Source organism: Mustela lutreola, chromosome 14 (assembly GCF_030435805.1).
Source record: "Mustela lutreola isolate mMusLut2 chromosome 14, mMusLut2.pri, whole genome shotgun sequence".
In the NCBI taxonomy this organism is placed as follows: Eukaryota; Metazoa; Chordata; class Mammalia; order Carnivora; family Mustelidae; genus Mustela; species Mustela lutreola.
Genome location: NC_081303.1, coordinates 9,837,345 through 9,852,322, shown reverse-complemented (window position 1 = coordinate 9,852,322; position 14,978 = coordinate 9,837,345). Strand labels below are relative to the sequence as shown.

The following is a 14,978-nucleotide window of genomic DNA, read 5'->3' as shown; positions in this document are numbered from 1 at the left end:
TCATGGCCTGAGCTGAAGGCAGATGCTTAACCAACTGAGCCGCACAGGTGCCCTGGTAAGATGTTTTTCTTTTTTTTTTGTACTTACATTTTATTAGGTTAAGGTAGTTACCATATACTTAGAATTTTCCAAGATTTATTTTTGGGTTATTCATTTTTTTTTTTTTTAAGTAGGCTCCATGCCCAATGTGGGGCTTAAACTCATGACCCTGAGAATTCCAAGATTTATTCTAAAAATAATGTTATTTATGAATATTTTTTAATTAAATGACTTTTCAACTATTATAATAACCCATGCCCATTCTGTATTCCGTCACTAGAGTAGATTTCTTTGATTTTCAAGTGATATTCCAACTCTCCAGTTAGGAGATAAACAAAACTTGTCTGGATGTGTGATTTTTAGAAACACTGCTGAGTTTGATTTGCTAGTGTTTTGGTTAGGTGCTTTGTGTCTGTGGTCATGGTGTGATCGGCTCGTAATGCCCGTTTCTTTTAAGGTCCCCATCAGGCCCTCCTGGATTCACAAAATGAACTGGGAAGTACTTTCTCCACCCTAATATTCTGGAGAGTTTTTAGAAAACTGAAGGAAAATTTTCTTTTGATGTTTGGTTGACTTTGTCAGGAAAGGCATTTGGGATTAGAGATGTCTATTTTGGGATTAGAAATGTCTCTTTCTTTCTTAGAATATAAGGAACTTTGGTAAATTGTGTTTTCCAAGGCAACTGTCTGTTTTATCCATTTCTTTGTTGTCAAAATTTGTTAATATAAATTTGTTTATAGTAACCTCTATGATTTGGTCTTAAAATGGTGATATTCTTTCTTTATTTTTTTTTTCCATTTGTCAACTAGAAACATGCTATAAAGAGGTGTTTCCCTTTTCTACTATTTCTTTACTCACTGGTATAGTTCATTTGGGGACGGTAGGATAAATATTGGTGTCTTTCTCTTTATTTGCCAGTTTTTAAAATAAGGAGTTGATTTCCTATCATTCTCCAAAGGTGACATTTTTGAAGAATTCATTATGAACTCATGCGTTTAACATATTTAATGGGTTTGAGCAATATCGCAGTAACTATCTGTAAGGAAGCTCTGATTGTCCCATCTTCAGCCGACCTCTTCAAGTTGACTTCTGATTGCTTTTGACATGACCCTAGCAGTCTTCGATAACTCCTTGCTATTGGGTACGTCAAACTGTTCCAAACTCATCATGTTTGTTTCCTCCCCCAGGCTTGGAATCGGCTACTTATCTAAGAATCCCCAATTACTTTTAGTGGGAAATGATATTTCAAGACAGCCATGTAGGTACTGAGCAGTTATGTTTCTAGGGATCTTAATGGGCAGCGTAGGAAAAATTTATCTCGTTCTCTCTGAACAAGACAGTTACATATTTATATCCAGATCATATGAGTTTCTAATACCTCATGAGTTTACATTGAGTCCTGTTCAAATTCAGGATGTTTTGTCTAACTTCTATACTACTTATGCACCTCCTCGCTTTTACTTCAACAGCACTTGAAGAATGACACTATTAGAATATCTCACATTACACACCTCACAAGATCAGAATAACTCATATAAATATTACCCCCACTATCACAATTACTGAAAAGTTATATTTTTCCCCAGCATATGCTCTCATATTCTCCTCGCATATTTTATGGTTGTGTTATATCTTTATTGTCAGAGAATACGTCCATTGTATATTCTCCTTTTTCCCGTTTAACCCTCACTTTGCTTCAGTTTTGCAAGTAACTCCATCCTACATAATGCTTTCCTCTAGTCCTTATATCTCTTTAGTGATTGTGGTGGTTTGAAATTTATGATCTAGTAAGTTACTCAGGAAGGGCTCCTGGGAACAATATCATCTGAGCGTTTGACATGTTAATAGCAGTTTGTGCCTTTTCTAGAGTCATCAGTTTTGCTGAATATAAAATCCTTGGCTTGTGTTTATTTTCCTTGAGTATCTTAAATATTTTACTCCATTCCTTTCCTGGTATAAAGCATTGCTATAAAAATTATAATTTAATTTTATTTTCCTTATATGTAAATTGCTTTTTTTTTTTTTTTTTTTTTGGCCTAGAAGGCCACTTGGGTTGGCTGTTCTGATATTTTGAGGATATGCTATGCTCTTTCAATATGAAGCTTCAAGACTTTTTTGCTTGGGGTGGGGTAGAGATGTTTTCTTGAAAGATTAGCATCAGTTATGTTCCTTTATTCTGGTTTTCTTTTTTTCCCCCTTCTTTTAAAAGATTTTATTTATTTGACACAGAGAGAGAGAGAGAGAGAGAGAGAGAGACAGTGAGAGGGAACACAAGCAAGGGGGGTATGAGAGGGAGAAGCAGGTTTCCCACTAAGCAGGGAGCCCTATGCGGGGTTCGATCCCAGGACACCGGGATCATGACCTGAGTTGAAAGCGGAGGCTTAACGACTGAGCCACCAGGCGCCCATCTGGTTTTCTTTTTCAGGGCGTTCATTTACCCATCTGTTGGATCTTCTCTGCCTATCTTCAGTATTTGTCACTTTTTTCTTAAATCCTTTTTATCCCATTGTTTATTTCTTTTCACTTTAAAATTTTTCTTCTTCTAATTTCATGTGTCTTTTAAAGCATTCTCTATTGTTCATTTTCATTTTTAGAGGGCTATTTTCATAGCATATAGAATTTTGGATTTGGAATTTATTTCCTTTCAGTAATTTAAAGATATTTTTGTTCAGGGACACCTGGGTGGCTCAGGGGGTTAAGCAACTGACTCTTGATCTTGGCTCAGGTCATGATCCCAGCATTGTGAGATCAAGTCCTGTGTTGGGCTCCATTCTGGGCACTGAGATTGCTTCAGATTCTCTCTCTCCCTCTGCCCTTCCCCCCTAAAAAAGCCGGGGAGGGGGAGATATTTTTGTTCAAAGTCTTCTGGTTTGCATTATTTCTATAAAGAAATCAGCCTTAAGTCTTATTGCTACTCTCTCGAGAGTAACTTTTTTTATTTTGGCTACCTTTAAGGATTTTCTCTTTGTTTTTCATTTTAAAATGTTCACAGTAACATTTCTGGATAAAGATTACTTTTTCTGTGCTTCAGTGTCTTTTGCCTTTTGGGAAAATATTGCTTCTGGCCAACACTCTCTCTTTTCTTTCTAGGACCCCAGTCCTTAGATCTAGGCAGTAAATCTCCATTATGTTCTTGTCTATATTTTCAATCAGCTTACCTCCCTATGCATAGTTCTGGGCATTTCCTTCTGACCCCTCTTCCAGTTGACCAATTCTGTTTTCAGGCTTCACTCCTAATAGTTGAGTCCCTAATTCCAGTTACTGCAATTTCGGGTTTTTTTTTTCCTAGAAGTGATTGGCAGCTCAGACAGAGGCATGGATGAGGCTGAATGATGGATGTTTAACGTGGCCATCAGGCGCATAGGAACAACACTGGGAAGATGACTTGGAGATATGGGCCAGATGGTGGCTGGGGGACGGACCCACAGAGCTCAAGTTAGATGGGAAAAGGAGAGGAAACACGGGAAAGGGCAGAGGGCTCTATCTGGTGGATGTCTAGACAGTGTAAGGAAAAGCAAGGGCGAGAGGCTTAGTGGGAAGAACACCCACAGAGCTAGAGAATTGGGGGTTGAGGCCATAGACTGGAGTGTTTGCCTTGAAATGTAATTATAACGGGGGGAGCTGCATTGGTTGGTCGAGGCAGCCTCTGTTGCGCAGCAAACCCCACTCCTCAGGGCCCTCACGCATCACAGTTGAATTCCTGCTCACACGTAGTCCAGTGCCGATGCCCCGGGGGGGATGGTCTCTATGGGTGGCGCTCCTCACAGTAGAGGATCAGGCTTCTTCTCTGTCTCGTGGCTCCTCGAAGAGTCCCCTCACCCGACTCCACTCATCCAGCTTGCATCTCTCCATCTCCAACTGTCCCTGGGATAGACTGTGATGGAGGAAGCTAGGGAGCTCGGGGGCTCATGGGAGCCCTTCTCCAGCACCTCATCGTGGAAGGGACACCTCTCGCTTCTGCTCATTCCACAGCATGAGAGCCGGTCACATGGCCCACGTAGCCACAAATGGGACTAGAAAAGGTCCTTCCTGTTCAGAAAGCTTCTTCCCAGCAAAAACTCAGAGGACTGAAACTGTAATTGCTTTCAGGGCAAGAAGGGAACCCATTCAAGTTCTCAGTATGTGACAGCGACAGGGGGAGATGGGGTCCATGCCATCTGGATGAAGGGGCCTCAAACAAGGGACACTGTAGTTAGGGTGAGGAGATACTGATCTGGAAATGATAGTGTGGGTTAGGGAGTGGTTTGATTCCACAGCCCATCAAGAGTACCCTTGGTCTGAGAGAAAAACAGGGGAAATTATATTTTTTGAGGAATGTCTCCTGAAGAAGTATCTAGGGTCATTTAGCCCTAAGGTGTATTACAAGAGCTTGAGAAGGTGGAGAGTAATGGGAATCTTGGGCCCAGGTGCAAGACGGACAGAAGAGTTTAGGGATGAGATTGTGAGGACAGAGTAGGCCAGAAGGACTCACACTTTGGGGGCTGGACAAGTGTAGGAGGAATGTGGTGGGATGGATTTGTTTGACCCTATCATCGAAAGATGGTTCTTGCAGGAGCCCAGAGCAGGTAGCAGGTGGAACTCGTCTCTCGGCCGCTACCTGGGTGGGTTCTCCTTCTTGGAGAATTAAGGTCTCTGATCGATGAGAAAGCTCTTTGGGAAGGAGCTATGTCTGATCTCTGACTTTGAGCATGCGATTTCTGGGAAAAGCCAGAATCCATATGCTGCTTGTGGAGACGCTTGGTCATGATGGTCAGGAGTGGAGTCTGGGGGCCGGAGGTGGTGAGGCCTTTTTGCCATGGCTTGCAAAGTGGAAAGGGTTGTCAGCAGGGAGGCTGAGATGGACCAGTCAGAGGAGGAGTGTGGGGACAGTGAAGCCTTGGCTTGGTCAGTGGGTCAAATGACGCAAGGAAGTCAAGTGAGAGGAAGCCTAGAGCGCGTGTCTTTAATGTAGCACCCGCCAGATGAATGTGCGAGAGCCAAAGGCAGAGCCATAAATAATCAAACACTGACTACACTGTGGAGACAAAAGAAAACACTCACCTAGGATTGCGTCACCCTACTTATAAACATTATTTTCTTTTTCTGATCCCTTTACGTCAGTTTCATATGACCGAGGCTTCTTTTGTCGTAAATGAATTTCGGTAGCCACAAGATATAATACACAGGTCCTATTTTTTTTTCTACCCACATGCAGTCAGTTCTACTTTCCTTACATAATTTATATACAGATGGAAAATCGATCGGCAGGTGTCGCTGCGCTCTAAGCTCTACTGCAATTCAAAGGCGCCGTACCTTCTTCATGGTGTTATTAAAGCTGTAGTCGTTCCTGCCGTGTATTTCCCACACGATGAAGTTCACTTCCACGTCTTCGATGTAGCCATTGCCATTGTGTCTGAGCGAGACAGTGGACACAACAACCCGTTAGAGCAGAAGAGAGAGCTTGAGAGCTGCAGCCCTCCAGTCTGACGGGCTTCTCTGACCAGCGCTGCAACCCCCGTGGAGTGACTTAATTCTCAAAAACCTCAGTATTGTCACTTCTCTGTGGAGCCATCCCAGTACCTATTGTATAGGCTTCCTTCAGCTCTCGAAATCAACCTCCTAGGAGTAAAGCAGGATATGTTTGCCTTTTTCACAGTTGGAAGCGTAAATGCTGTTCACTTTGACAGGAACTGTGTGTTGAGGAGGCGAGGGTAGCCGAGTGGGCTGGGAGCAGGGAGAAATGACTGAGGAAGGAGGGAGGGCACCGCGAGGGGACCCTGGGGTCATTTAATCAACAAGTATTCATTGGGTGACTGCTGCCTGCCATGGGGTCGCTGTGATGAGAGCGGAGATGCCCCAGAACTCCCGGGGGGGGGGGTGTGGGGGACCCGGCTGGAAGACGGGGCTCAGTGCCAGGGGGATTGGCAGCAGCAGGGAGAGCTGAGGTGGGGTCCGGAGAAGCAGAAGGGGTCACCAGCTCCTGGGAGCCACAGTCCCACCCAGCCCAGGCCAGAGAGCCTGTCATGACCTTGACCCAGAGCAGAGCCTTGCAGACAGTCCTACCCAGACAGGGTGCCCACTCCCCGGATGCCAGCGCTGGACACAGAAGCCCCGTTGAGCTTAGAGTCCTCACCCCAAACTCAGTGCGTTGCAAAAAAGATGCTACTTCAGATTAATATCTTTTTTTTTCTTGCGACCGTATGAAAATAGAGGCTTGAGACCAAGCTAAAGTTCACTTAGTGGTAAAGTTACACCTGTGCGTTACCAGAGCTTGCAACTGTTTTGAACACTGTCCTCTCTTCTTTCTCTGACCATCATTGCTCATTTTTCTGAGTGGGATTGTCCCCATCCCCACTCTGGATGGAAATCTCACTTAGGACTTTGGTCCCAGGCACTTGCTCCTGGGCTCTGACTCTTGGACTGTTGCCCCAGGGTCTGCCATGTTCTCTTGCTACCCATCTCCGTGTCTGTCCACCAGATCACAGGTCCCTGACCATGGTGTTTCCTTACTCTCAGCTCACATCTCTGCCGGATACCACGGTCGCTCTACCTAGCTCTATGCATAGGCTACAACTTGGCACCATCCATTCCTGCTTATAAAAGCCTGATGACTCACAGACCTGCACCCCTGGGGCTAATAATACATTATATGTTAATAAAAAATTTAAAATTAAAAAAAAAAAAACCCGCTCTTGCCCCATTCACAAATTGGGCAGGACATCTGTACACATCTGAGAAGCTATTTTACTTCCATCTTAATTCATTTTTAGAAATCATAATGACATGGACTCAGGTGTGAGTAACTAGGGGTTGGAGTCGTGGTGGTCGACATCTTTCTTGGCACAGGAGGAAGGTCCTAGAGAACTCTAAACTCTAATCAAAGTTCCTCCCACAGGACAATGCACACATGTGTGTGACACACTCGATTGTGTCTGCAGTTTCGGGGACTTGGGTCAGGCTTTAGCAAAGCTCTCATTCGGGGAGCTTCGGAAGGTGTGGCATTTTTTTCTTACTGCATCTTCCAAAAGCCATCAGATTCTCGAATTATTAAGAACTAGTTGTAAGGTCGTATGTTTTATTTATTAAATTTTAAAACCATCTTCATTGAACTGGAAGCGGATATTGGTGGCCACGCGCGAAAGCAATAAGCTATAGTGCCATCTAGTGTCCATAAGGATAAATTACATGACCCGTACGGCCGGGGTTTGTAAATGATCTTTGGTAATACTTAACTGATTCATGGAGAATATGGGACAAAAATACCTGCCCGGGTAAGCATGACTTATTTTTATTAATGTTCATTAGTAGGATAGGACACCAGTGAAACCTGAGAAATTCAGAAATGTCACTAGTGGGCAACGAACTTCCCTATACTTATAACTTCTCCTTTGTGACATTTTAGCTGTTGATCCATTGGACACATACGCTTTCAGTCCCGTGTGACCCTCAACCCAGTGAACCGACCGTGTCTCTTACTTTCTGTTTTGTGATACTGTAATAGCTCGGTTATTGATCCCAGGAGAACTGGAAGCAACTTGCCTTATCAAGTGGCTCCTGGTAGCAGAGACTAAGTTGCCCCAAGAAGGACACACTGCCACGTGGCCCAAGTGTTGTTGCAGGTCTCTGACCCCTCCCCCTCCCCCACAGCCCCTCACCAGCCCCTTGACCTCACCAGACATCCAGTCCTGCCTCCCTCTGCTTTCCTCCTCCAGGCCGTTCCCTCCCCGCCCGGCATCCTGGCTTCACTCAGTGGCTCTCGCCCTGCCTCCAGCATCTCACCCCACCCTTGGCTGTCACACTAGGCCTCCTGCACAGGCTACTTGAGGAATTCAAATATGCGCCACTGGGCTACTCAGAGTGTCTTAAGTCAACTGTGCCACTGGTGTCCTCTGATAATCTTTCTATTGGTCCGTGGCCAGCCCTTCTCATATCACCCTAGTGACCCTGACATCCCTCCTCAAAGCTTCTCCTCAACCCCTCGGTGCTCCCAGTGTGCACGTGGCCCTTTCTGTTTCATGTGAGTAAACTGAGGCTGTCAGACATGACTTCTCTCAACTCCGCACTCCTGTTTCGAAACCAGTCACTTCCTGCCTTTAGTTTTACGCCTCGCCTCCCTCCCAAGTTTCACAGGATGAATTCGCCTTCTTTTAACATTGCCACCTGGCCCTTTGATCCTACGGCCCTAGGTTTCTTCACAGACCTGGCTCCTATAGCTAATTTTATTCTAATTAGGAAATAGTTCAAATACGCAGGAAGACACAGAGAAAAATGTGAGGACTGTTACGTATCATTTTCATCCAGGTGTTTATACTTTACTTATCCATAAATTGTATATAGTATTGTTTTCTGAGTTTACAAATATACATGCAGAACATTTCACTGTAAGGATCTTTGGGCCGCCTTTTTTCCCCACTCAATTTTAGGTTTTGAGATGGATCCACAGAAGTTTCCTGTCTCTTGGTCTCTGCTTTCCTCAGCAGCGGCTTCCCGGACTGTCCGTCCTTTCCTATCCGACCTGAACTTCTTGGCTGATTCCCTCTTACAAGCATCTTACTTCATTCATTTTAAGGGCTGAGCAGCATCGCATTGGCTACAATGTAGCCACCTAATTTGCTCTGTTTCATTATGTCTATTTCATCCCCATTAAAAGAATCTATCCTTAAAGAGGCCATAAACAAACATGTCAGCCACCTGTCTTTTTCACTGGGTTTATGGTAAGATACCATGAGGTAGCAGGAAAAGTAGGAGCGTGTGATATCCTGGAAGCCCAATGAAGAAAATATTTCAGGTACAAGGGAATGATCAGCTGTGTAATTCCGGTTAACGAGGTCAGCCAGGGTGAGTCCCGAGGACTGAGCAGTGGGTGTGGGGATGTGGTGGTGGGAAAAGCCTGGCTGGGAGGGCTGGGGGAAGAGGCGGAGGAGGGCCGGTGACCCTGAGGAGCTACACAGGTAGTGGGGGGCAGCAGAGGGTTGTTGGCTTTTTTTTTTCCTGTTTTTGTTTTCAGTGAGGGAAAGAACTGCGGATTTCTCTGATGATCCAGGACAGGGGAAAACCCAATGATGTGGGAGAAGGCGGGCGAAGGTTCGGGAGCAGGGCTCTTAAGTAGGAAAGCGGGTGGGGCTCCAGTTCACAGATGGAGAGAAAGGCCTTAGACTCACATTTGTTCACCTATGAGGACAGGCAGACAGACGGAGCTCATGGGTACAGATAAGGTGGTGGAGGCTGCGGAGGGTCTCTTCTCACTAGAGTCGCTGGGACCCATCTCATTTTCCCCACTGTCTCTTCTCATCTATCAGTTACCTATCCAAGCCCCTGTCTATTGGAATCACTAATTTTTCTCACAAATGATTCCTGTTCTTTGTGCTGCCATTTTGATCATTTGTGTTTTTCCTCCATGGACCACCAATACAGTTTACTACCCGTCTCGTGCTATTTAGACTTGTTGCCCTGAAGTTCATCTTCTCCCTTCTCCTGGAGAGGACTAGCTAAGGCAAATATTTGACCGTGCCGCTCTACCATAGTATGGACAGGAAATCTTCTGTGATCCGGACTCTACTGAGCTAATTTCTCTTGTCCTGACACTTCATGCCTTACTTTATGCCCCAACAGCATTAGACATCTTCTTCCTCAAACCATCCCTTTTGCGTGAAAGCCTCGCCCAGTGGAGCTCATTGCCACCTTCCCCAATTCTCTTCTTCCCCCTCTGCCTTCTGCTAAATATTTATTATCCTTTAAGACTCCATGACTCAGACCAAATGTAAGTTTTCTGGAAACATTTCCCAAAGCCCCTCTCCCTTCTGTAGCTGGGCTGGATTCTTTTGAGTTTTCTTTTTATTATTCTGTGTCATCTAATATGTTTATCTAATTCATCAGACTCTTAAGAGAGGAAATCCTGCCTTGTTTATCTTTGAATTCCCAGGGCCTTGCACAGTAAAAGGTTCAGAGGTGTTTAATAATAATGAGTCAAAGAGAAGAATACACTTCTCTGGGAGAGAACATTAAGATTATTTATCCTTGGAGGATTAAGACGCTGCATAGAACAAAAACAAAGCAAACAAGGAGCCTGGGAAGATGGTCGGTAGGAGGACTCTGAGCTCACCTGTCCCATGTTTTCAACTTGGCCAGTCCCAAGTTAACCAGAGAGCAGTGTAAAGGCTGGAGGAGGGACAAACTCCACAATTAATGCAGAGGAGAAGAGAGATAGGAAGCACCAGTGCAATAGAAATGAATATTTCTGTAAAAAAAAAAATCAGTCAAGGAACTCACAAAAAAAAGGATATAAAATATAAAAACATATGCCTAAAACATGGGGAGAAGAGGAGAAAAGAATGGATTCAAGCTTCAGTGACCCTGAACTTCATACACACTGCTACATGCAGAAGAGGTTATATGCAAACCCAAGGGTAATCCTATATCAAAAACCACTAATAAACATGAGAAGAATAAAGAGAAAGAAATCCAAATACATCACTAAAGAAAACCAATGAAACATGCAAGAGACAAAGACAAGACCAGAGAAAAATCTTCAGAAAGAACCACACAAGTAACAAAATGGCAATAAATACATATCCGTCAATAATTGCTTTGAATATAAACGGACTAAGGCTGACACAGGGCATCAGAACGGATGGGCAAAGGACAATCTCGCACAACATGCCAAAGAATGCAACTGAACCACGTTCTTCCACCAGATACAAAATAAACTCAAAATGGACGAAAGACCCAACTGTGAGGCATGAAACCATAAAATCATAGAAGAGAGCACAGACAGTAATGTATCTGCCACAGGCTGTACCAATTTTTTTCTCGATATGTCTCCTGAGGCAAGGGAAACAAAAGCAAAAATAAACTACTGGGACGCTATCAAAATAAAACGCTTCTACACAGTGAGAGAAACAATGAACAAGGCTAAAATGCAACCTGTGGAATGGGCGAAGATATTTGCAAATGACGTATCTGATAAAGGGTTAGTATCCAAGACATAAAGAACTTGTAAAACTCAACAACCCTCAAACCAACAATCCAGTTAGGAAATAGGCAGTAGACACGAAGAGACATTTTTCTGAAGACGACATCCAGATGGCCAACAGACACATGAAAAGATGCTCAACGTCACTCATCATCAGGGAAACGCAAATCAAAACTACAATGAGAGACCACCTCACACCTGTCAGAATGACTGAAGTCAACAACATAAGAAATAACCGGTGTTGGTGAGGATGTGGAGAAAAAGGAATCCTTACGCACCGTTGGTGGAAATGAAAACTGGAGCAGACACTGTGGAAAAGAACATGGGGTTTCCTAAAAAGTTAAAAATAGAAGTAGCTTACGATCCCACAATTTCACTACTGGGCATTTACCCAAAGAATACAAGAACACTCATTCAAAGGGATACATGCACCCCGATGTTCATAGTGGCATTATTTATAACAGCCAAGATATGGAGCCCACCCCAGTATTCATTGATTTATGAATGGATAAAGATGTGGGGTGTGTGTGCGTGTCTGTGTGTTTAATATTCCATTATATTTGTATACTAGAACATTTTATTCAACTGTAAAAAAGAATGAAATCTTGTTATTTGCAAGGACATGGACGGAACTAGAGAGCATCATGCTAAGCGAAATAAATCAGTCTGAGAGAGGCAAATGCCGTATGATTTCACTCACATGTGGAATTTAAGAAACAAAAAAAAGAGCAAAGGGGAAAAAAAAGAGAGCGAGACAAATCCAGAAACATTCTCTTAAGTATAGAGTACCGTCTGATGGTTATCAGAGGGGTGGTGGTGGGGGGGACAAGGTGATGGGGATTAAGGAGTGCGCCTGTCGTGACAAGCACAGGGTGAAGTGTGGAACGACTGAATGACTGTATTATACACCTGAAACTGATGTAATGCTGTGTGCTAGCTCACTGGAATTAAAATAAAAACTTACAACAAAACAAAGGAAAAAAATGAGGCCTCAGTGGAGGAAGGAGTGTCTAGGGTTACTGGGAAAAGTAGTGGTGCCACTGGATGTCTAGAAGAGGATCAGAACTGCCCAGAGGACCTAGGACAGAGGGCCTGTAGAACAGTGATGTTGAGGGCACAGCACAGACTCTTCAAAGCTGCATGGGTGAGGAATGGTAGGCAGGACATGGTGGTAGAGACCTTCTGGGTCCCAACAGGGAAAGCCCCCATAGCAACACTAAATGGAAGCACCTGTCTTGGAACACTGAAAAAAAGAAAATTAAATTAAGATGTTAAAAAAAACCCAAATGGAACACCTGAATCCTTACGTCACCCCTACCCACCCTGAGAGATCTCAGAAGTTGCTTCTAGCCTTAGAAAGCCCCCAAAGCTGGAAGCTTTGACCAAAGTTTTGATGGTTTTTATCTAGAAGTTTTGCTTCCAGTAATTTTTTCTAATGGCATATCTGGAGTGTGTCCAAACCTGTACAGAAGGGAATATCCACCACCATTTTATTTATAATCGCAAACAAATCTAGAAAATGGGTCATTTGTCTCCTATTTTTCTGTATTTTAAATTTTGTAACAAACAGTGTGACTTTTGTAATCATAAATCAAGAATAAAATTAAAGATGAAGACAAAATAATAGAAAATTATTTGGAAAAGCCTTCCTCAGAGCATTTTATCCTATTATTACAAAGTATTATTTGTAAGAATTAAGTTACAGCTAACATTTTTGTTATCTGTGCCATCTGTACCATCGCCTTGTTATTGTACCTTCCCTATTAGTCACGTAGTTTCGTTCCTTGCAAGCTTTCAGTTACTGTTGGCCCATGGAAGGAAGAGTCATAGTCACCTGGGGAAGGTAGTTCCTATCAAACAGGCAGGGGTGCTGGTAGGAGCTTGGGGAAAGATTAGAGAGAATAAGGCAACGGTGAAGAGACCACCTGCATCACTGAGAAGAGCCTCCGCTGTCTGACCGGCCTTGTCTCAGCAGTGAAATGATAACCTCCCTGCACATGCAGGCACCATGGTAGTCCAACTTTGTGTAACTAGTACGGAAAACTTAGAGATGCATATATCAAGTGCTCAAAAGTATTTGTTATTAGGTGCACGATTAATTAGCATTGTTTTCATACTTTCATTTTGAAACTTTCAAAGTAAGTTAAACATTTTAGCGAGGATATACTTACAATTCAATCAAAGGGTGAAACATTTCTCCGAAATCAAGTCTCAGTGGGCAGCCATATTTTTTCCAATTATATTTTACTCTCTAGGAAAGGAAAAATGCTTTAGTTATTTTCTCTATTTGGCTGATTGATAAAATTATGCTTTTTCTTACCAAGTTTTTAGATGGCTGATTCCTCAGATATGACCTGTAGGAAAGACATTTTTCATTACTTATTTTTCTTTCCTCTTTTAAAACTTATAAATTAAAAGCATTACTTTGTTCAGAAAGGAGGTATCACAAAAAATTGATTACAAAATGCTCCCCAGTTGTGTGGGGGTTAAACACACACTTCTAAATAATACATGTATCGAAGAAGAGATCTTAAGAGAAATTCAAAAAGATTTTGAACTAAATGGAGATGAAAACACAACTTATCAAAATTTGTAAGATGCAGCAAAAGCAGTGCCTAGAGGTAAATTTGTAGCAATGAACATATATATTAGAAAAGATTGATGTTAATAGAAATAAATACTGATTCTAAATTATTTGTACTAATAATGTAGAACAGTGCTTACGTCAAAAATATTTCTTACTTTTCAATAATGTAAAAGAAATCATGCTGAAGACAGTCTTTTTTATTAAATCTACAAAAAACAAAACACGATAAAGTTGTAATATCATTCCTTATACACTTGCTTAAACATATAATCATTTAACCCCGTGATTCTCAAACTTGAGAGTATCACAGAATCATCTTTACTGAACTAGAATCCTGGGGTTAATGTGTGGCCTTAGCATTTCTTTTCTTTTCTTTCTTTTTTTTTTTTTTTTAAAGGTTTTATTTATTTTAGACAGAGAGAGTGCATGCACAAGAGTGGGGGTAGGAGCAGAGGGAGAGGGAGAGACAGAATCTCAAGCAGGATCCATGCCCAGCAGAGAGCCCCATGCAGGGCTCGATCTTACCACCCTCAGATCATGACCTGAGCCAAAATCGAGAGTCAGAACCTTAACCAACTGAGCCACCCACATGCACAATGGCCCTAGCACTTCTATTTTTAAAAAATCAATATTTCTGAGTCCACCGGAATTAGAAATATACTGATTTATTTGTATTTGATACATGTGAGAAATTCAATGAAAATCTATCAAAATGAAGATAAATTTCTTTGGGCTATTTTTATTCCTCATAATTAACCCCCCCCCCCACCACCAATTTCTAATTGCTGCTGGGGACTCAGTTGTGCAGGTAAGGAGCTACTTTAAGGATGCACCTAATTTCTGGTTAGTGGTCAGGCAAACATAGGCTATCATGATCTAGAAAATGATGTCTTGAGTAAGTTAAATTATTCACTTGACCATTTTTGCTGGCTGTTTCCACTGTAACTCAGAAGGAACCTTGGTCACCACCATGTTTAGATAGATATTGGAAGCCTAAACCATTTCCTACACTGAAGCCCAATATAGACCCCATGAGATGCCCTCCAAGGTGAATATCTCTCCTGTCACAGGAACCTTGGACCCCATAGGCCTCCTTTTATGACTGTGAAAACCTCAGGCCCACCCCAACTTGAATTCAAGGTATTAAGGCCATTTTTAGGGTTCTAGAACAGTGGGTCATTGATTAAGAAGCCTGGAGTAAGGTTCTGAAATCTGAGTTTGTCAAACATGTTCTCCTGGTGGGGCTGATGAACAGCTTGCCTTTGACGATTGCCATCTAGACCCGCCCAGAAATAGACTGAGATCATGGTACCGCACGTGGCAGTCCTGGGAACTGATTCTGGTAACTTTGCATAGAGCAGTTATTCTCAAATTTTAATGCCCTTGCTCATCTCCGGGATA

General features: G+C 42.8%; 1 protein-coding gene across 1 annotated transcript in view; it reads right to left on the bottom strand.

Annotated features, from left to right (window-relative positions):
- CATSPERE (catsper channel auxiliary subunit epsilon) overlaps positions 1-14,978 on the bottom strand; it is a 145,878-nt gene that overhangs the window by 12,819 nt on the left and 118,081 nt on the right. The window contains exons 15-18 of the mRNA XM_059145383.1: positions 13,733-13,783; positions 13,311-13,344; positions 13,162-13,241; positions 5,332-5,431 (exon numbers count right to left, since the gene is read on the bottom strand). Of these exons, the coding sequence (XP_059001366.1) occupies positions 5,332-5,431; positions 13,162-13,241; positions 13,311-13,344; positions 13,733-13,783 (265 nt within the window). The remainder of the gene's footprint in view (positions 1-5,331; positions 5,432-13,161; positions 13,242-13,310; positions 13,345-13,732; positions 13,784-14,978) is intronic.